The sequence below is a fragment of the Urocitellus parryii genome, chromosome 3 (genome assembly GCF_045843805.1).
Source record: "Urocitellus parryii isolate mUroPar1 chromosome 3, mUroPar1.hap1, whole genome shotgun sequence".
NCBI classification, from domain to species: Eukaryota; Metazoa; Chordata; class Mammalia; order Rodentia; family Sciuridae; genus Urocitellus; species Urocitellus parryii.
The window spans coordinates 70,363,295-70,387,359 of record NC_135533.1 but is presented as its reverse complement, the minus strand read 5'-3'; the positions used below and the strand labels follow the sequence as shown (position 1 = coordinate 70,387,359).

The 24,065-nt window shown below is 36.8% G+C and overlaps 1 protein-coding gene across 2 annotated transcripts in view; it reads left to right on the top strand.

The window, feature by feature from the left end:
- The window catches only part of Immp2l (inner mitochondrial membrane peptidase subunit 2), an 893,720-nt gene extending 870,125 nt beyond the window's left edge, over window positions 1–23,595 (top strand). For both annotated transcript variants that reach the window (XM_026408285.2, XM_077796726.1), the window contains one exon: window positions 18,924–23,595. In XM_026408285.2, coding sequence (XP_026264070.1) covers window positions 18,924–19,043 — 120 coding nt within the window. In that variant the 3' untranslated portion in view covers window positions 19,044–23,595. The remainder of the gene's footprint in view (window positions 1–18,923) is intronic.
- Window positions 23,596–24,065: the final 470 nt, after the last annotated feature.

Here is a 24,065-nt window from a genome sequence, read left to right as displayed (position 1 = left end):
ATTTGCTAGGATCTCTATAGCCTCCTTGGCTTACTGCTGCTCCTCCAGACTGATTTGAGCCTCTATTACTAGAAACTCATTTCAGTGTAAGAGTTCTTGATTTTTCCCTTTTTTATGAAGTTCTTTCCCAGATTAAACTCACAATACTGGTTTGTTTGCCCTCACCCATAAGACATCTTCCTTTCTGCTTTCTCTGAATTTTTCCCCTTTCTATTCTCTTTATGACTCCTTCTGATTCTCTCATAAGCTAAAAGGGAGAGAGGACTTCCTTCTATCCTTTCATTTTTATATTCAGTAATATTTAGGAGCCTCTACATAAAGGAAGTCTTCTAGGTACTTGGGACATGGCAGTTAACAAGGCAGTGTCCTGTTTTCATGGTTTTACTACCTTGTGAATGGATATAGATGGAGACAAATGAATAAGTTTATACTGAAAATCTGAATGTTCGAAATTTGAAAACTTCAAAGTCTAATGTGATGCCGTAAGTGGAAAATTCTATACCATGAAATTTTTTTTCATGTATAAAATTATTTAAATTATTCAAAATATTGTATGAAATTACCTGCTGGCTATGTGTATAAGGTGTGTATGAAACAAATTTCTCGTTAACACTGGATTGTATCCTCAGAATATTTTATTTTATGTAAATATTAAAAAATCTGAAAAAAATATGAAATACTTATAGTCCTAAATATTTCAGATAAGAAATACTCAATCTGTATTGGGTAATTTATTAATTGGAGATAAGTGACTTAAGGAATAGTACTCAGGTTTAGGAGAGAGATAGATAGCATTGTCTTAAATCTGGGGGGCATAGGAAGTGGTTATCGTAAGATGACACTTGAAAACAATATTGGAGGCCTAATGAAATGGTCCTGGTAGGAAACAATATGATGTCTGAGGCTAGAGTCAGCGGGAGACATTTGAGTTTCCCATGCTGCACTCTTCTAGCTAGCAAGTCACTTTGCATTAGAAAACACAAACCCCTGCTCTTTTCAAGAAGTAGCCAATTCAGTACATATCCTACTGTTTATGTAAGGTGTTTTTGGTTTTCATTCTTCCTTGTCTCAAGTGGAAATTCAATTTTTTTTGATATGACCTGTATTTTCCTATTAAAAATGTAGCTTTTACACATTTAGCTGATCTCAAACTTGAATATGGAGAAACATCACTACTAGAGATTTTTTTTAAGATAGAGATCAAATAAAGACCCTTGGAGATTCACCTGCAGGTGTCCTAGACTGCATTTTGAAAAACACTGCTTTCCGCATAGTATTTAAACAAACTAATAATAGACATTGCTGAAAGAGATTTTTTTGCAAATTCATCCCATGATTTGCTTATAACCCATGTTTTTTGGTAGTTTAAACTTACTTTGTAGCTTATCCATTAGCTTTTTATAATGGAAGCCTTGGCTTGGAAAATATTAAGGATATTTAATTCATTTGTCATGCTGATTAATTTTTGCTAAGAACAGAATTAAGGGAGTTAGTAAATTGGTTATTAGTAAATTTTCTTCAAAGCATTTAAATTATAAACAGCAGTTTGTCATTTGTATGATTAGACATCTGTTTTATAATCATACCGTTTTCATTCCTTTTTCATGTGAACACATCTCTGTGTGCCCAAAGTGGTGATGAGCAGTGGTTCCATTATCTATTTCTGTGTAATGAGCTATGCTGAAACTTAGTGTGTTAGTCTGCTTTTCATTTGCTGTGAAAATACCTGAGAAAATCAACATAGAGGAAGAAAGATTTATTATGGCTCATGGTTTCAGAGATTTCAGTCCATTATTAGCCAGCTCCATTGCTTTGGGCCTGAGGCAAGGCAGAACATCATGGAGGAAAGGTATGGAAGAGGAAAGCTGCTCACTACATAGCAGCCAGAAAGAAAGGAGAGAGAAAGGAGCTGGAAGAGGAGAAGGGAAAGGATAAAAGAAAGAAGAAAGTGCCAGGGACAAGAAATACTCTTCCTCAGTGATCTATTTCCTCCAACCATGCGCCACCTACAGTTTCTACCACCTCCCAGTAGTTGATTCAGCTGTCAGTGGATTAATGCACCTATAAGGACAGAGAGCTCTCATGATTTACTCACTTCCCCAAAGCTCCACTTCCAAATATTGCTCCACTGGGGACAAGCCTTCAACACATGAGACTTTAGCAGACTTTTCAGATCCAAACCATGACACTTAATGATATAAAATAACTATTTTAATTTGCTCACAATCATTAATAAGTCAAGACTTTAGAATGGGCTTAGCTGAGTGATCTGTGTCTGATTCTAGTGGCATCCACTGGAATAGCTGATCTGGAAGATCTGTGTGTGTGTGTGTGTGTGTGTGCGCGCGTGCGCCTTTTCATTTATCTTCTCAAGTGGCATTTAATTATCCAGGGCCTGTGAATGTGACCTGGGTTTCTTATCATTAATAATCTCACAAAATCACACTTTTTATATAAGGGATGTTTTCCAAATGGCAAAATCAAAAGCTACCAGTCCAGTAAGTGCCATGTGCAATATAATTGGTAAGAGTACTCACAGATACACCAATCAGATTCAAGAAGATGAAGAAATAAACTCCATCTCTTGTTGTGGAGAAAGGTGGTAATGATGATATTATACTACAAAAGAATAAGTGGGTTGGGAGGGATTGAAGAAAGAAGGAAGGAAGGAAGGAGAGAAAGAAAGGGAGAGAGTAGAGAAGAACAAGGGAGGAAGGGAGGGAAGAAAGGAAGGAAGGAAATAAAAAGAAAAGAAAATAGTATAGAAGTTGGAGCAAAACAAGGTTAGAATTAGGCATAGAGGTTACTGTGACCATTCGGGATATAGAAAATCAGAACCTATTCCTTGATGAGGGCAATGAAAATGGAAAGGAGAAGAGAGGGATTCAAGAAAGGATGAATTCAGCAACTAATCAGATATTGTTAGAAAAATCAGGGTGCTGCAATAAATCAGACATATGCTCAAAAGTTACTTGGCAAGGGAAACTTGACTTCTGCAAAAGGTATAATACCCCCCCCCCCAAAAAAAAAAAATCTGGCAAGCAAGAACACTGGATAGGAAGTCTTCTCACAAATTTATCCCTAATACAGCACTGCCCCCTTGCTCTGGTAGGAGTTGTTCAGGGTTACAATCTACAGGATTGACTAATTTAAAATTGGGGAGGGGAAAAGAAAGGACTATAGTTATGACTGGATCACCTACTACTCTATAGGCATTTTGATTGGAAGCCTGAAAACAAAGGGGGTTAACATTGGGGAGCTCAAAATGGCTACATATTAACCACATAATTTTATAACTTAATAGCTCCACCCAACTACACACTAGATTATAGGAAACAGATTTTTGTTACATATTAGGAAACTCTGAATACGGGTTTAACTTTTACAGAAAGGAAAACGTTCATCTTACAATATGAGGGTGGTGAAGTGAAGAAAAAGTCTAATTATGAGTATGTTAATAGTTAAATCTGGAAAATAGGATCTTCCCCCAAATCAAGAAGCCAAGATATGATAGTCATTTGAGGAAACTGAAGATAAGCTGGTGTGTTGACTACATCCTCTTCATATGATGAGGGGACACCCTGGTGGGGAAGAGACACCCTGTTGACCACTGAGAATCAGGTCTGCATGTCAGGAGAAAGGCTAGGGCTAGAGACAGGGAGGTGGTAGATATTGGCAGCATAGTAGGAGTCAAAGCTGTGGCAGTGGGTGAGTTTCACCGGGGAAAGCATACAAAGAGGGCAGAGGAGTAGAAAAGCCAGAACCTCATTCTGGAACAGCTATATTCAGGGAAAGCATAATGATAAGTCAGCAAAAACTTGAGTATATTCAGAATGCTAGGAAGAGAAGTCACCAGAGAAGATTTCTAGCAGGAAGTGATCACCAAGGGTGAATATTGCAGAGGAGAGGAAGACTGAAGACAGGCCATGGGAGTATTGGTGATTTTTCAGAAAGTGATTCTGTTGTATAGTGAATACTGAAGCCAGCAGAGGTTAAGGAATGAATTTGTGGTCAGGAACTGGCACAATTTATAATGCAGTATTATTTTGTTAAGAAAATTCATATTTTAGTGGGACTTTTGCCATTGAAAGATGGGAGGAAATCAAGAAAATACTTCTCATTTAACTAAAATCCATTTCTTTGTGATCTATCACAAAGTAATTTAAAGTAACAGCCCACCATTCTTCTTTTGTCTAATACTGCAGATGTCTCTACCAGAGGTAGAGGTCTTTTAGGTCTTAACCCAAAGGATTTCATTTTCATTGAATTCATCTTAGTAGATAGAAAAGCTCCTTTAAAGTTCAGGTCTGCATCAATAAATGAAACATAACAACAACCATGTATTATTGATATTATGGGGAGATTTTCTAAGAAGTAAATTTATGGGGACAATACTTTTGTGATCATTTTTATATTTGTTGTAAGCCAGTATCACAAGCTAACCAAATATAATTTTTTTCAAAGGCCTAACTCCTAGTTCAACATCATTAACAGTTAATGATGGGATTAGATATAATTCAGCTCTTTTCAACCCTTTATTTTCTTATTCGTTGTTACTACTGGGTAGTCCCTCAGGGTTTATCTGTACCTGATAAACCTGGGACTGTCGTGTAGGATTTAGTATGTAGTAGGGCACTATGCTGGGCTTTGCAAACTACACCATTTAATTCTTGTGGCAACCTTGCAGAGTTGATACTATTATTCCCATTTGAGAATGAGAAAAGTAAGACCAAAGAAGTAAAGTGACTTACCAACAATAATACTAACATTAATTTTCAGGGTCTAGATCCCAACTTTGGTTTCTAACTTTAAGGTCTATGCTCTGCCCTCTGAAACTCATGTTCACTGCACTTCTTTTCCTTGAAGTATCAGTATATTACAGTGTTCCAGAAACATGGGTGCTATGCTATTGATGCTGAATCAACAGGACTTTTGATAACTAGAAATGATGCTCTCTTTGACTGATGAATTTGTCTAGATTGAAATAACAAGTTAAAATTTCTTTAAAGAGGTGAAACTGATGTCTTTTCAGGTTTAAGAAGGCGTAGGAAAAAAAAAAAACTTGGAAAATGTTAAACTATTGGAAGGAAAAGAAAAACTCTTTGGAACTGTAATTTCAAGTGCCCGTTTGTACTGGATGAAGTGGGCTAAATAAGGTCAAAGATTTTTATGAAAAGACTTTTCCCAAGACAGAGCAGGTTCTATTCCTGGTGTTCTGTGAGCACTTTATTCCATTTCACTTTCTAAGGGAAGCTGATTGATGACAATTTCTTAACACTGGGAGACTGCACAGAGTATGCATGAGGACATGAGTGAAATATGGCAAAACCTTCATCATTAGCCCAAATCTCTCTTTCTCCCACAAGGTGGTGGGTGCTTCTATTCAGCCATAGGGCCCCAAAGGCTAAGTGCTCCTTATGCTGCAGGTGGAAGCCCTGGCACTTAATAATTGTCCCTGACTTTATAAAGCATCAAGAATTGCAGCATTCAACCACAGCCTTTTGCCCTACCAAGATCCATCTAAACATATCACACAACAGAAACGTTTCATAAAACATTAAGAGAATTTACAAATCAGAGCCAGTGCTAGATTGTCTGAGTCAGTGGAGTAAAGTTGTATTAAATCTGTAGCAGTGGATAATGTTTAGATTATTTGTCACTTTCCTCTGAAAATTCAGTTTGCCCGTGTTATCATATTTTCCTTAGGCTACTGTTAAAATTATCAACCTTTTTTCTGACATACACATGACACACATAGAGAAAAGAGATACGATTTAAAAGTATTCAATCAACTTGAGGAAATATCAGTTTGAAATGTAAAAGTTTTCTGTAGATAAACTACACACAGATAGTCCATAGTTAGCCATGAGGAATTTCTTCTGGTTCAGAGTACTTGTATACCAGTATTTATCTTGCTGATATTATATCGTCTTTGACAGAGATTACCCATAATTTTATGTTTATACCTTAAATATTCTGTTATTATTAACTTTCAGACAATAACTGTTTTGTACATTCAGAATCAAAAGACTAAATGTTATTTACCCTTAGCAATTTGTGTATCTCATACAGAGCATCTCAGCTCTGGCTTTGTGCCAGCATGTTTATTGATAGCATGTTGAACAATCCTCAATAGATTTCTTTAAATTAACTACTGTAATCAAAGTACAAAGGCAGATAACTATTATTTGTGAGAACTGAAAATTGAAAAAAACCCTGAAAATCACAGAAGCAGGAGAGAACTTCCTAAGCTGAAATGACTCTGTTAACAATTCAAGCTAACACTTCAACAATGAGGTCTATATATCTGGGAACTTAGTATCACTATTCAGACTGACATTACACCAATACACTTTTAACATGATCTCATTAACATTACCTTGTTGGCTGTTCAAACTGTTCTTTACAAACAAGATGATTTCTCAGCAGGGCAACTAGAGAGCCTGCTTGTTTTTACCTATGAAATGTTCCCTGCAGTGTCTGTCTTCAGCATTTTTGCTTTCTTCTTCTTCTTCACTCATTTGTATTCCCATGAGTGCTGCTGAAAACTCTCAGTCTGTTAGGTTCTACTTCACACTCTTGCCCAAATGTTCAACTGCATGTAGAATATCTTCCCCTGACAGAATTTAGGGATCTTAGAATGAATAACCCAAAACTGAACTCCTTTTTCCCAGATCTGCTCCTTGTACTGTGATCCCTTGTTACTAATGGCAATACCATCTTTTTCCAGGCAGGTCATTCATGTCTACTCATTGTTCTTTTCTCAGCTCCCATGTCCAGTCAGTTGCCAGATTCTATTTATATCCATGTAGTTTGTTTCATTTATTTCCTCAATCTTCAAACATTTTTTAGTTTCTTTCTACTTTTATGCTGTTTCTTTGAAAAATGAAACAGTGCTTACTTGAAGAAGCTCACAGCTAATAAGACAGAGAACGGAGTGGACCGTCACTCTACAGTATGATAATTGTTAATGATAAACATGTGTATGTAGGCTGTTGAAATAGGAATGGGGACATGGAAGTCTTTCAGGAGGGCATGGCATGTAAACTATGTCTGAAAAGATGAAGAGGCCTTATCTAGGTAAAAGTAGAAGAAAGGCCAAAAACACAGTGTGTGTAAATGTGCAGAGGTATGAGTGAGTGAGCATGGTCTTTGCAAGACGGGTACAAGTTGAGGAGGGCTGAGATAAAAGACAGAGGTACATGTATAAAGGGCCATGTGTACCATGCTAGGAAGTTTGAATTTCATTCTGAAAGTATTCTTTTTATCATTTTTTTTCTTTTTTGCAGGGCACTATCTTTTGTCAACATCATTGCAAAAAAATCTCCTGACTGCCCTCTTGTTCACCACTCTCTTTCCTGTGTTTTTTCCTTAGGTTGCAGTTAGAAGTGGCTTCTAGTCACAGTTTAAAACCTGTCTCTCTTCCTAATTCTTCAGTGTCCTGTGTTTCTCACCAGATTATTCCCATTTCCTATAACCTTCACTTCTCTGCTTCTGACAAACATCCCTTGGATCAAGCCTGTGACAACTGTCTTCCCTTAAACCTGTGACAACTGTCTTACATGGACTCCTGAAGCCAGAGTCCATGTGCCACACATCTCGGTAGATTTTGAACACCTTTCTCTGTGTTTTGAACATGGTAGGCCTTTGCCCATTCATTGTGTTGAGTAATAGAAGTGTACTTTATAATCTTATCACATTTATTTATTTTCTAGGGTCTTTTATGCATGTGGATATAAGCATGCTGCTGTAATAAGCACTGGCTTTCTTGTAGCTGCCAGCAAATGTTTCTTACAGCCCAGTGGCTTGTAACATGCTCTGGTGCCACAAATCAGTAGCAGTTCCCAAACAGAGTGACATGGCTGTGTACAAACCCTAATGTGCAATGCTTGTTTTTTTTCCTGTAGAAAATGAAAGACCTCACTTTTCCCTAGGGTAAAACGGGCTTAGAAAGCATCGATGCAGGGCCCATTGCCAAACATTACAATTTCCAGGGCTCTACACTTCATTTCACTGACAGGTATCATGAACAGGGCTTTCAATAAGAGCCAGTAGTAGGATTTGAGTACTAGCTCTAACTGTTTGGGGACTGTGAGTAGTATTTCTGAGCCTCAGTTTTCTTACCTATAAAAATAGGAATTAGACTTAATTACTAATATCCTTATAGACATTATTCTTTCACCAGTATGTTGATAACAGCACACCAATCAAGTATCTTGGTTGCTAACAACACAAACCATTCTGATTTTTTTCATTTTCCTCCTGACTAATTTAAACAGAAAAGATGCCATGGGAAGGATATTGAATAGCTTACACAGAATGGGTAGGATGAAAAGAAGGCTTGGCAGAATTAGCAACAGAGGACAACTTATGCCACTCCACAGGAACAGGGTGGTAAGAATAGCAGTTGGTGTCTCTGCCAGTAAATCTTAATGGCACTCATATCTCTGCCAGTATAGTTGCATCTTTGTGTCACTTCCTTTACTTTCTTATTTCCAGATGTGGGTGTCCGACTGGCTGAGCCTGGGTCTATTGCTCCTCTAGCTGCTGGGGTTGGAGAGGAGGACTAATGAACCATTTGGCTTGGGGAATAGGCAGTAGAAGAGCATGATCACTGTCATAGAGACTCTCATGGACATGCAAGCATCACCAAGACTAGTGCCATTGGGTGTGTCATGCCCAGGCCTGTCAGGATCGTAATGAAGTATATTTGGCTTCACCAGCATCACCATATGTACCTTTGAAACTTCAAGCCCTGATAAATTACTTTCTTCCAGAAAATCCAGTTTTCCTAGCATTTAGCCAATAACAATTTACCTTCTGTTTTACTTTATTTTTTTCTTTAATAACACTATTCTATGGAATTTGGGGGACTTCTGATGGAAAATAAGAATTGCAGTTGTAGCTCTGACCACTTGAAGTTGTCATTCTAGTATGAGGAGAAAGACAGAATGGAGTGAATCACTGATTCTAACTCTTCATTTATCAGTGCTTATATAGTAATAGGTTGGGATCAGGAATTATTTCCAATCACAAACAACTTAGAGCAGATATTGTATATTAAGATAGGAAGGATATTTAGGAAAGATCTTTTAAAGGGAATCTTATTACCTAAGCCTTCAGGTAATACATGTTTTTCTTGTTAGACTAAGTTAAATATTCAGAAAATTTCATGTAAGACTATATCATCTTAGTCTCTTGCAGAACAATATTTATCAGATTGCTAGTAACCTTAATTCTGCTTCTGCCTTTTGGGGGAAACCTGCTATGGATGTTATACATTGGGACCCATAGAGTATCTGGTGCTATACCTTGTACCAGAAATATTTTCTAGAAATTAAATCAGAGAAAAACATAGCTTCCTAGCTGGGTGCCGTGGTGCATGCCTGTAATCCCAGCAGCTTGTGAGGTTGAAGCAGGTGGATCATGAACTCAAAGCCAGCCTCAGCAAAAGCAAGGTGCTGAGCAACTCAGTGAGACCCTGTCTCTAAATAAAATACAAAAAGGGCTGAGGATGTGGCTCAGTGGCTTAGTGCCCCTGGGTTCAATCCAGGTATCCCCCTGAAAAAAAAAAGGTAGCTTTCCTTTTAAAAAATGAAAGTTTCTTGCTTTTATAAGAGAACTGTGAAGTTAGCATATTTTTCCTCTTCAAACAGCTCTCAGATAGCTAAGTACCAGGTATGTTAGAGCAACTCTTTAGGGTCGTAAGTTGCCACTTTTATTTATCTTCTCTTATTTCTGATTATTTCTTTTATAAGCCTTCTCACTTTCATTTTGAAAAGGATGAAAGAGAGAAGGGAAGTAGGAAGAGATGGCTGGACAAAAACTGGATGCCAGATGACCACCTAAAATACACAGGTGACCTCAGTAGAGGAATAGCTGCATCCATTACAGTAGCATGGCAGGCACTGGCTATCATCATCCCAAATCCTCCTTTTCCAATGGTAGTCTCTCCCATCGCAGTGGCCGCCTGCCCTGTTGGTCTAAATATTGTTTAAGACAGTATCAACAACAATAAAGACTTTATACCTCTCTCCTCCTGGGTTTATGTGCAGTTTTATTTCCTACATAAAAAAATAGCATGTGGGGCATCAACTACTAGAGAACACAATGAGACATCGGTCAGTAATGTCATCCACCCACTGTGGATTATTGGGAATGCTGTGAGTTGCTAACTATCCAAATTATATTCAAGCATTTCATCACCTGCTTAATCAAGCTGCAAAATAAGGAGCTAGACCACTTCAACTCTAGTGATTTGATTATGTGGTGAAGAGACGGGTGCATAAACATTAATCCTGGGAAATTAATTCATGAAAATTAGCTGAAGATACCCCTAGAGGCCTGTTTGGTATCTATTTTTGCATAAAATGTTGAACTGACTACTTACTGAGGGTGTCTTGGGGGACTTGAATGATTATGCATGATTCTGTAGTTATCTGGAGAGAATCATGAAGAGGCCATGAAGTGACCTGAAAATGCATTCTGATTAAAGCTAAGTCTTGAACAGGAAAATTGCTTTGAAATGATTAAAGTTAAAATTGTTGGTAATGAAGGAAAACACTTGTCCTAGAATGAGGCCTTTGAAAGAGAGATCATTTTGAACCTTTTGTAAAGCATATGGCTTTACTTTTCAGTGGCAGAATTTTACATTGTAACAAACTATCATGTTATCTGAACTTGGACATCCAGTGGAAAATCAGGAGAAATGTTCATGGTAAAAGTCTGGCAGGAGATATCATGGGTGGAGATCTGCCCTCAGGAGATGGAAGTCTCTGGCAGCCCTTGGAGTGAGCTTAGAAGAATCCGAATCAGTGCAATCTTCCAAGTCTTGCCACACCCTCTGCTCCCAGGGCCCTGGGCTCCTTGGGATGGCTAGCAAGCCAGATTTGTTTTAATGTTTTGTTTAAACATCTGTCTTTCCCACCAGATCATGAGTTCCTAGAGAACAGGGATCATGTTTATTGTTTTCTATGTATTTCCCACATCTAGCAGGGTGCTGTCCCTTCTAGAATTAAGCCCCTAATTCTGATTACATTGATTCTCAATGTTATATATTTGCTGTTGCATATATTTAATGTTGTACCTAAAACCTCAAGACATAGATGTATTATAGAAATCCAATTTTCCAACTGTTGGAAATGTGATATGAGTGTCTGTCTGTAACAATGTCTGTACCATATATTAGGTAATACTCCCAGCTGAGTGTGGGGCAGCTCTGTAATCAAGCACCTTAACGCTTCTGCAGCAAAAATGATAAACAGACACACTGTGTGGAGAAATGAGGACCGCCATTCATAACAGCTCAGGTGGGGTCAGGTCTTGCTACCAGATTACAAAATGTGTTCATGTGAGCTCTTTAGATTTTGGAGTTGCCAGTTAGGTTCTGTGGGCCTGTTATATCCCTTCAGGAAAGAGCTCCCATCTAAGGGAAATACTCGTCCATGCAAGGCCTCTTGTGCTTGGTAGTTCAGGGAGGAGAAAGAGAAAGATGTTGAGTTTTCCTGCATGTGAACTGTTCACAGAAGTGACATTGCAGCTAGGGTCCCTCAGGAGGATGGTGGTACCAGAGAGGGAAGTGGAAGTAGTTAATTCCTGGCAAAGAAAGCTTCCACATTGTGCCACCACTGTCTCTGCACTTTTCCTCATCTGTTGCTCCTTCCTCTTTGTTCTAACCCATTTTTCCATTTTTCTAATTCTCCCTTCTCTCTTCTTCATTTCTATCCATCTATCTTTAATTTTTTTTCTTACCAAAAGTTAGATCTTAGGAGTTTGATGCTTTTTTTTTTCCTTCTGTACATCTCACCTCATGCACCTGAAGAACGGAAGCTTTGCTCCTATTTGCTTTTCTTTGAGTAGATAGATACAAGTCAGTGGTTAGGATGGAAGCATTCTTTGTAAACATGTCTTTGTTAGGAGTGGTGTTTACCTGTTTAGTGCTGTGCAGATAAGCACTTCAGGAATGTGGAAATGCATGGTAGTCTAATACTTTCCCTTTGTGAACCTTGCCTGCTATTATCAAAATATGTTGATGAAAAATTGAAATCCGGATGTGTTAATCCATGTTTGAAAATACAGTAGACAGCATTGTTTCCACTCTTCAGTCTTTTTTCAAAATATCTTTTTGATAATCCTTTTTGAACAGAACAATTGCTCATTTTTCTATGTGACATTTTTGTGTGCCTGCCTTTATTTTTAATTCTGTTTGATTTTCTTAGACCATGCATCTGTTTTTGTTGGTATCTAAAGAATGCTTGCTTTTGTGCTATTAAAGGAATTACTTTATTGTTTTCTCTTTTTCTGTTGTCTCTCAGGTTGTTTTTAGTATTATTGTATTGATGTGTGATGATGAAATGAGCAGAATAATGGTGACCTGTGAGGTCCAACCAGGAAGGCAGAATCTGTATTGTCAGGACATCTCCCTCCACTGTGGCACTGAATGCAGGTTAACAAAGCAAAGGTTGCCAGTGAAGTCCTGGTTTTCTCTTCAGTGACCTTGTTATCTTAGGACACTCCCAGCTTTGGTCTCAGCAGTAGTTCCAAGGACAATACTCTCTTTGTTGCACCACAATCCAGAAAGACTTCATTAATGTATCCCTGGGAAGTGTTCACTAGCTCACACGGAGCAAATTGGCATTGATGTTGTATTCTGGAAACTTTAGTCTGGAAAGAAAACAGGTAGCTAGAGTGATGATCAGTGGCCAAATAAACCATCTATGATGCATCATGAACTGTGAATCACTTGTGATAAGTTATTCTTGTTCATTTTCCTTAGAGGCAAATAAGAGTCACCAGAGACAATCTGAACCAATTTCCTGTGCCTTTATAATGTGTTTAAATGACTTATTGAGAAGATGCAGTAAACACAAAAGAAAATATATTATTACATGTACACATTTACATGCATTTTAACTTATATTTGATCTTTTAACAATTCTTGAGATATATCAGAGTTCTTTGGTAGGAGCTATTTGCTGTCAACCCATTGTGGCATACCATCCATGATTACAAAGTCCTCGTGTCATCTAATAATGTTTTCTAAGAGATATGGATGTTTCTCTTAAGGTAGGTGAGAAAATCATGAAGATGTTTGGAAGGACATAAATGTGAAGGACTTTGGATGTCTGATTGTAAAGCTGACATTTCTTTAGGCTTTGAAATATCAGTACTTATTTTAAAACAACATTCTTCAAAGTTCATATATTTTTCCAGTTTGATTTGATTTTCAAACATAATTATAAGTAAGCAAATATTGTAAGATAAATATCATCTGACAACAACTTTGTGAAAAATTCTCCCTCTTTTTGTGCTGCTAAATAAATTCATCAAAGATAGATTTTATTTGCTAATAATGTAGATAAATGTGTTTGTTTTTCCTATTTAGAAAACATTTTAATCAAGTGAACTTAGAAGTTTTGTGCTTTATCTCATTCTCACATAGATCCTCTTCTGATCCTTCAGTATTAAACATCTTCTAAGAAAGGTCTTTGTTACCAGCAATAGGCGTCTTCCTTCCCTATCTTCTTTCCTGTGTTTTCTACTCTGTTCTACTTCAGCACTCTTTTGCTTTCACTTGTCCTTATTTTATCCTTGTAAACCCTGCTCTCAGAGAGGGTCTCCTGAAGCCAAGGAATGGAGGCATGTCCTGCAGACTGCAGGTCCATGGGGAGGTTGTAGAGGGAGCCTCACAGCATTTACCTGTGCTCCTGGCACCTGAAGGAAAAACTGGGCTCATAAAAGCTGTGTCTGGCAGATGCCAAAATAACTTCCCCGTGGAGCCAATTCAACTGGAGACAAGCAATTCAGTGTAAATTTAGTCTATGTGGTTCCCTGGCATTTTGTAGACAAAACAAACTGGTTGATTAATATAGTACTGATGACTTTCCAACTAGTACTTTTGGTGATTCCTAGAGTAGCTACCCCTAAAGTAGGGATATGAACATCCCGGTGATGTGATAATGATACTCTGAATGCAAGAAATAATTAAAACATCTGTTTGTATCTAAAATTTAGAATTTGAGTGCCGCAGTGTGACTGGGCACAAAATAACCGAGCTGCCACAAAGCCTTGTAGGTTCAAATAGCAACTCTTTATTCCTGAACTCTCACCAGACTCTACACACACTTCCCGGGAACACATTCCCTCTCCCCGGCTCAGCGCGGCAATTCTCTCTGAATCCCCGAAAGAACTCAATGGGAACTCCAAAGTGGTGGGCACCCAAGGCAGCAGGATCCGCCCTAATCCCGGAGCAGGGTCACCTTTCAACCATTCCCTCTAATGCCAGGCGTCATTCTGACTAAACTGTGGCTCTCAACATTTGAGCTTTGCTAATGTTTGATTTTATGGATTTCTAATTATATATAATTTTAAAATATAAATAATGAAAGTGAATTCTAAAAATTTTGCTGATGAGGTACACAACCAAAACAATGTGGTGGCTACTATTCTATATCACTGCTTACCAATATGCAAGGTCCCCTAGGGACAACAGAGGTATGTAAGAGGTCCATTAATACAGGCAGATGGAGGTGTTTCTCATTCAGTAGATCTACTAAAGGTTTACAATGGTTCTCTTGATGTTTTTGTGTTGTAGTTTAATATTTATTATAAAAGTAGATTCTTATTGTCTGAAAATATTCTAAATCCATTTAAAGAGACACAGTTATACACGGGACACAAATAAGTAAGGAGAAGAGAACCAACTTCCAATAAGATGTTATATTGTTGATTCATTAATCTGTATTCTGTTACTAAAACAAATACCTGAAATTATTGGCTTATTAAAAAAAGTTTATTTTGGCCCCCAGTTTTGGAGGCTTGGTAGGCCCTGTTGATTTGGGGCCTATGGTAGGGCAGTATATCATGACAATAGTACACAACAAAACTGTGCACTATTTGGGATGCAAAAGACAGGGTGGGGAAAGGGCTGGCATTCTAAGATCTTCATGGGTACACCTCCAATGACCAGAAGAACTCTCACTAGACCCCTCCTTTTAAAGGTTTTACCACCACTCAATAGAGCCACAGACTGTAGAACAAACCTTTTATGCCTAGGCCTTTTTAAAAGCCAAACTATAGTAGTTGAAGTATTTAACTTATTGGAAGAGTTGTATGTGCTCAATTATCTCTCTTTAATACAGAAACCATTTCTTTTCTTTTATCCATATTTTGAGTGAAGATTGGGACATACTATGAACCTTAATTCTAGCTTGATGTTCCTTTTTTTGTTTCATGTGTATATTAATTTGCAAGGACTGTCATAGCTACATCATCATAGATGAGTTGCTTAAACAACCATCTATTTTCTGATAGTTTAGGAGCTGGAAGTCCTAGATCCAAGAATCAACAGGTCTGGTTTCTTCTCAGGTCTCTCTTCTGGACTTACAGATAGTCTCCTTTTTGCTGTGTTCTCACGTGCTCTGTGTGCATGCATGCCTGGTGTCTCTATGAGTATCCTAATCTATTATAAGAACACAAGTCAAGTCAGGTAGGGTCTTATTTTAACTTAATCACTCATTATAGAGCATATCTCCAAATGTAGTTGCATTCTCAGATACTGTTAAGATGTCAACATATAAATTTGGAGGACAAAGTTGGGCTCATAATAATAGACTTTCAATTAGTTTTGATAAATTTCTTAGGAAATGAAGTGGGACCTAGCAAGATCAAGAAGCATCAAGTAAGGCAACTATACATCCTGATTTGACCAGCCCATTTTCCACTTAGTATCCTGACCTAATTAAAATAATGCTCCTGTTGACTATCAAATGTATCTTATTTGGATGATAAATTGTGATACAGATGCTCTGGAACCAGAGTTTATGTGTTTGAGTCTCAGTTCAAAAACCATATTGCTGTATCTAGGTTTCCTCAACAATGAAGTAGAGGTGATAATTGTACCTACTCAGCAGTTATTGTGAAAATTAAATGAGTTGGTATGTGTGGTTAAACTATGTGAATTAAAGAGGAGTAGGAGGAAGAGGATTCCATTTCCCAGGCAGAATGGTTAATCTCATATGTCAATTTGGCTGGGCTGCAGTGCCCAGATATTTGGTTTAACATTATTCTGGGTGTTTCTGTGAGTGTGCTTCAGGATGAGATTTATATTTAAATCAGTTGGCTATGAATAATGCAGATTATCCAATGATTTTGGTGGGCCTCCTCCAATCAGTTGAATGCCTGAGTAGAGCAATAGGTTCACCTGCCCCTGCCTGCCACCCCATTCAGAGGGAAAGAGCCAACAGATGCCTTATACCTCATCTACAATATTAACGCTTCCTGATTCACCAGAAGACTACCTTTGAATTTAAACTACAACGTTTTCCCCAGTCTTCTAACAGTTGCCCCTGCTAGATTTTGGACTTGCTAAACCTCCACAATGAGGTGTGCTAATTCCCTAAAATAAATATCCTTATATTATATTTCCTGTTTTATTTCTCTGGAGAATCCTAATATACCAGATGTGGAGGCCAAAGCATAACTTTATTCAAAACATAGCTTTTGATTTTGAAAACGTTCTGGTATTACTGGATTTTTATATTCTTCTATATTCACTATGCTTTCTGCATGTCTATAGACATACCAACAAAAAATAAAGACCCATGTCCACACAATCAGGAAAATGAATAGGCTTTTTATATATAACATGTATAGATATCTGTGCACACACAAACACACACACACACACATACATAAAAAATACTATTTTAAAACATTTTTTTAAACCCTGAATTTTGCATTCCCATATCATGATTTTAAGCAATTTTGGTATTATTCATTGATATATATTTTTCACCATTATTATTCATAATTGTGAAGATTAATTTTTCTCATGATTTGAGAATAGTATCTTTAATAAATTTGAAATTAAAGAATCCTAAGATTAGTTTCGGTAAAATGAGTGTTGATTAAAAAACCCAGAGTTGAATGACTGTGTCCAAAACTGAACTCCAAAACTAAAGCAAGCAAGCAAACAAATATATTGGCAAGAGTTCAGTGAAGTTAAAAAAATTGGCAAAGCACCCTTGTGAAAAAGTTTAAGAACTTGAAAAAAGCAAGACTTGAAGTACAATTAATTAAGTAATTAAGGCAGGATTGTTAAGGGATGGTAAAGTCATTAGATGTAATGTTGTTGACATACAGAATATTTATCCTGTTTCAAAATATCCCATATATTACTTATTAATTACAAAAGGGAAAATATGTGTTTGTAATGGAGAAATCTGGTCACCATCATCTTAATTAAGCTATCAAACTTAACATTAAAACAATGGGAAAAGCTGATATTGTTGTCTCCCAGTGTGATAGAGTGGGAAGAACACATTATCAACTGTATTTTAATCTCGCCAAAATGTTTTAACTTGCATCTATTTATGAGAGGAAAAAAAAAATCAGACAATGCTAGAGAGAAAAAACATCAGGCAATGCTAGATGTTGGACATTTTGTAAGGTAACTGTCCTGGACTTCAGGTTAAAGTAAACAAAATATAATTGGAAGCAAATAATGGCCACTAAATGTAATTTGTCATCCTTGATTAGATCCCAAATTTTAAAAATAAAATAGATAGAAAAGATACTATTGGAACAATTGGAAAATTTTGAACGTGGACTATATAACAAGTAATATGGTATTAATAGTAAACATCTTAGCCTGGGGTAGTGGTATATATCTGTAATCCCATCGACTCAGGAGGCTGAAGCAGGAGGATTAAAAGTTCAAGGTCAACATTAAAAACTTAGCAACACTCTGTCCGAAAGTAGAAATGAAAAGTGCTGAGGGTATAGCTCAGTGGTAAAGCACCTGTGGGTTCTATCCACTGTATCACCAACAATTCTGTGCTAATCTCTGTAGACAGTCAATAGGGAAAACATTTGAAAATAAATTAGTAAATGAATTGGACATATAATACATGATTTGTAGCTGGCATTCAAAAACTATGTCCTAAGTATGAATGTCTTCAAGAACCATTCAGATATTCCACAGTAGTAACAATAATAACAACAACAAATGACATGGATTTCTAGCCTTACCTCAGACCCCCTGGCAGGTGATCTCTGAGGCTATGGCCCTGATCTGTATTTTAAACAACTATGCCATCTTCTCCAGCTCATTGAGTTAATGTCTTTAGGGAGATTATGATGTTTAAGGTTCCCTTTCTGCCTCTGGGCTCAGCCTTACTTCCTCCAGGAAGAGTTTTTTCCCCTTGCCTCCTCTTCCCTCCTGGCAGATCACTGCTCATCTCTGCTGATGGGCTTCTTGACCATCTGCCATGATCTTCATACTTTCCTTAGCTTCCTGTTCCACCCTGTTTGGCTTGCCGGCTTGCCCTTAGGTTTTACTGTCTCCGGGAATGCTGGTTCCCTGTTGCTCAGTGTGGTCTCCCACCAAGGCAGGCTACCAGGGATTCACACCTAACTTGAAGCTCATACAATATTAGCACAATACTTTTCACAAAATCTGAATTTTTCAAGTCTGTATGATTTTTTTCAAAATGAAATTCAGATACATGAACTCTGTAAGAAATTCTGAGATTATAAACTATTTATGCTTCCTGAGTCTATAGAGACAGGTTCTTGAGGGTACCCGTTAGAGTTGCAACCTGTCCTGCCTGGTACTGGAGCCAGATTCCAGCAATTGATAGTATGTGACTTTTGACAGATTTCTTAATCTCTCTGGACATTTTTTTTTCCTGATCTATAAAGTGTAAATAATAAACTACCTACAAAAAATGGTTGTTGCAAGTATGGAAGGAGTTTATATACATAAGACACCTGGGAAAATGCTATCTATGTAAGTGTTGACTATTTTATTAGCATCTTTCTATGGAATGCCAGACGTGGATCAAATTCTGCTCTCAAGATATTGATGATGACCTTTATAAAATGTTTTCTTTGTTGCTTTCTTTGTGTTTTCATGGACTCAGGTTTCCCTGGGACTTCTGCATGCTCATGCTACTCATATCCTGTGGCCTCCAGAACGCTGGCAGAAATTGGAATCCGTTCTTCCTCCAGAGCGCATACTGGTTAAGAGTGAAGAGGAATGACTGCATGGTTCCTCCGGACTGCCCACTTTGAGAAGACAATTATAGTGGGAGGGGAGCACCCCAAAAGGGGAAATCTCCCTACAATATGAATATGAATATAAATATGAATATGAATACAAGAAACAATGTCCACATTAAGGTGATCTGTATTCTTAAAGTTTTAAAATATTAAACAGTATTAAACAACACCAGATTCTGTGTTAAATTTTAGTACTATATTGTTTATTTCCCCCCCCCCCAAATGCAGATCTTTTAGGAATATGAAAATATTGCATCTATGTCTTAAAGGAGGTAACCTTGATTTCTTGTTGTACATACTTATTCTGTTGATTGGGTTTTGATTTTGTCCCTGCCGCTGAAAGATTTTGAAAATTAATATTCAATGACAATAATTTATCATTTACTGTTAAGAAAGAACATGAAAAGACATACATATAATAATAGGAATTACATTGTAATTGTTAGTGTCTACAGTGCAGTGATTGCCAGATAAACTGGCAGTGAACAGTGATGTTAAAATAAAACAATGAATTGTTCAGATCTTGTTTTGGTATTTAATTATCACTTAACCAGACATCCATTAATGAGGAACATATTGTCTTTTATGCAAGTAAGGAATTAAATAATGGAAAACCAATTCTATCAATACTTTAAAACAATCAAGCCTTTTCCATTGTCCCTTTTAAATTCAAAACTTCTGCATGATCTCATGCCTGATCAAAATGATGAAGAAACTCATTTATCAGCATTCAGTCACTTTTTAATGAAATGTTCTCAGTGAAATAAGAAAATCACTCTAGATCAGCTGAGTTTGATTTTTCCCCAAATGATTTCTCAGTGTCCTATCTATAATACTGAAATCACCACTTGCAAAAGGGAGTAGTAGTAGAATAACAGATTCTGTAATTTGTACAAATAAGGAGACAAATTCCCCACAAAGTCTGTAGGATTTATAAAGCCTTTTTTCCCTTTTCCTTCTTGTTGGCTGGAGGTTTGTGCTGATTAAAACAGAGTCTCTGGATCAATTCCCTCTGTTCATCTGGACTCATTTTCTTCAGTGTTATCAGCAGACAAGATCCCAAATAATGACTAGCCATCTTGCAAATGTGGATACTAATGTCTCATTAGCAGGCAGAAAAGAAAGAGCAATAGAAATACATGTGTTCACACACACACACACACACACACACACACAGAAACATAGTAAGAACATATGTTTCTACTAATAATTTATTAGCATCAGGATAGCTCAATCCAATAAAGATCTTCTGGCCCTTATATACTAAAGTGGTCAAAATTGGTTTTATTGTTTTGTTTTTTGTTTTCTTTGTAGGAGGAATTGAACCCAGGGGCACTTAACCACTGAGCCAAATCCCTTGGCCCCTTTTTTATATTTTATTTAGAGACAGGGTCTCGATGAATTACTTAGGGTCTTGCTAAATTGCTAAGCCTGAGTTTCAACTCTCAATCTTCCTGCCTCAGCCTCCTGAGCTGCTAGAATTAGAGGCATATGCCACTGTACCTGGCTAGAATTGTTGTTTTTGAAAGCAGATCTGCTTAAAAATCTTACAATGAATGTTCATTGCCCTTCTCAATTCTTTAATTCTATTTCCTTTGTTCCCCAGCTTGAACCTCAGGGTCTGACCTTTAACTGCAGTTTATTGAATACTCACATTTATTTCATGTTTTATAATCTCCCTCCTTGGTGAAGTGTATTCCCCGAGATTATATGTAACATATTAAGTGCATAGGGGTTTTGACATTTTAGTCGCTAGTGCACAATAAGTCTGAGGGTTGTGGATCAAGGATATCAAGAGAATGTAGAATAAGGAGTAAATGGAGAGGTGCATGGAAGAGCTGCTATTTACCACTGGTATGGAAGAATTCAGTATTTTAACAGTTTAGCAAACTGGCCACCAACCTTGCTACCCTTATTGACTACCTGTGTCATTCTCACTCAAACTATTAATTCAAGGTTATAAATCTTCAGAGAGGAGATAAGTGCCCTTTCTGTTCCATTTTGTATTCTCCAGTCATCTAACACATCACCAACAGAGTTAACACCTAATTCTTGTTGAACAACTTGGCTCAAGAGTTACTTCCTCAGAAATGCAACTTCAGCCAAAGTTAATCACTGCACTACCTGTTATGCACATTCATGAGGGCATGAATCTCACTGGCACACTAAGAGTTCATGTGTGTATTTTCTCCCTTGCTGGGTTGTGAACAAGCTAGTCTAGTCCTAGTCCAGAACAAGGTTAATCTTGCTGAATTTAATACTGTAATTTCACAAAATTGATTAAAAAATATCTGTCCAATCAATGTATGAATGTTAAGTGCTGTGTTAAGAATGGAAAATTAAGATGCATAAAACAAATTTTCTCAGTTTTCTGATGGAAGGTGGAAGTAATAAAGAGGCAAACAGGTCTCACATGGTCTACCAGTAGGAATGGAGTGTGGAACAGGTTCTGTAGAGGCAGAGAAGATGATGAGTGGATTGTACACAGAGGAATCTGATGAGGGAGCAGAGGGGAGGGCTTCACAGGACAGATGCTTGAACTGAGGTTTCTAGACTGAATGGAGTCATCCTTCTGTGAATTATAAATGTAATCAGTATAAAATTATTTTGGCCACCTAAATTGTTCCCAGTAATTGCCATTTAAATACTGGGGAGTGTATATGTATACTGACTTTTATATATTACATTTGCAGAATATAAAATAGTGATTGTGCCTTAGGAGGACTTAGAGCTGCCATTTTGTAATTTCTTTTTTACTTTTTGTAAGTCATAACAAAGAATTTTACCAAATATTTTATTAAAATGTATTGTATATGGAAATACTTTTAAACTTAGATGAATGTTAAACTACCAATTTTTATGCCCAATTTTGCCTTAAATATATAGTGTCTGAGTCCAAATTATCAGCAAAAATAATTTAAAGAAAATTTTTAAATTATACTTTAGATTCAGAACTTCACTAACATACTTTTTGGCAGAGAGAGAGGAGATGACCTTTCAAAATAGAACTTGAAAAATATTTCAATATCATTAATTAAAGTACACCCTTCAGTCTCCCAATTTTTTTTATTAATAATGTGCTGTAGTCACAAACAGAAACTTAAAAGGATTTACCTTCAATCACATTGACCCAAAGTATAAAAATATTTACATATTTCTCTCTACCTTCCTAGTCTACAACCATGTATACATATACAGTGATTCTGTCCTTGACATTGTTCAGGTCTCTACTCAAAATTTTCTCATCATGGGCTTCCCTGGTCATTTTTATAAAGTAACCATCACTGCAGTTTTGGAAGTTGGGAAGTCCAAGATCATAGGGCCAGCTGAGTTATATCTAGTGAGAGCCCTCTTCTTATACAGACTGACATCCTCTCAGGGTAGCCTCACATAGTGGAAAACAAGCTCTATGAAGCCTCTTTAAAAGGGTGTACTAATCCAATTCATTTGGCTCTAATCATCTCCCAAAGCCCCCAATCTTAGTATGAGACGCAAGATGGTACTCTTCTAGTACCATCTCCTTGAGGTTAGGATTTACACATGGATTTTTTTTTTTTTTTTGAGGGGATAACCATTCAGATCACAGCATATTCCTAATTAGTCCTAAGACAGACAACATTATGTAACAACCATTGCCTTTTGTGTTATGTTTGCCACTTAAAAATTGTACATGTATTTTAAACTCTACAATACAGAGTTATTATTTCTGAAGTCAGTATTTTAAAAGTTTGCTCACATATTTACTGTTCATTTCTCCTTCATTTCGATGTCTCCATCTGGGATTAATTTCCTTCTTGTGAGGAACTCCCTGAAGTATTTTCTTTGATGAGTTTCAGCTAATGATTCAGTCTCTCCATTTTTGGTTGTTTGAGAAGTATGCAGATTTATTTTTAAATGGTATTTTCACTGAGTTTAGTATTCTAGTTTAGCAGCTATTACTTTGAAGATAGCACTGCAGTGTCTTCTGGCTTTCTTTGTTTCTTTGAGAATCAGTCATCCTATCTCTTCACTGGTTATGTTAAGACTTCTTTTCTCTGTTTTTAAGATTTTCTTTTGCCTTTGGTCTATAGTTTGAGTATGTTGCCTAAGTGTAGTTTTCTATGTCTCCTAATTGGTGTTTGTTGAGTCTCTTGGGTATATAAGTTGATGTTTCATACTAAGTTTGGGAATTTTTCAACCATCATTTCCTTAAATAGTTATCCTTAAAATTATTTTTTCCTGTGGGATCACTGTTATGTATTTATTAACTTCTTCATATATTCCACATATTACTTATGATATGTTATCTTTAAAATTTTTTTTATTGTACTTTGGGTTGTATAATTAAAATTGTTCTGTTTAAAGTTCATTGATCATTTCTTCTGCCATCTCTTATCTCCTATTAGCCTACCCACTGAATTTAGCATTTCAGACATTATAATTTCAGTTCTTTTCCTTTTTTATAGTTTCTATGTGTCCTTTCAGATTCACCCTTTGTTCATTTATAACAATCAGGTTTCCTTTAAATTTTTGGCCATAAAAATAATATAGTTGCCTTTAAAAACTTCTCTGCTAATACCAATATCTGAGTTAGCTCAGGATCAGTTTATGTTGATTTATTTCTCCTTATTATAGTCATACTTTTCTGTGTCTGTTATTTGACATGTCTAGAGATTTTTCAAATTATATATACTAGAAAATTGGAATGATTTATTGTAAAGGCCCTTTATTCTGCTGTTTTTATCTGTCAGGCTGGTAAATTAATAAAAAAAAATCACCTTGATTTGTGGAAGTTTGGTTTTTTGGGGAAAGATCTGCTTTGGATTTGCCCTTAGACCTGGAATATCATTGTTGTCCTAAGTATAATCTATCTAGAGTTTAAGTGGAAAGACCACAGTGTATATCAAGCCCCTGTAACTTGGCAGAATTCCAAGTCCAAAATCTCTCACCCCAATGGTGACCAGCAACTTAAATCATTATTTGACTTTCATATCTCCCCTAGCTATGGCTTCCAAGTGGGCTCC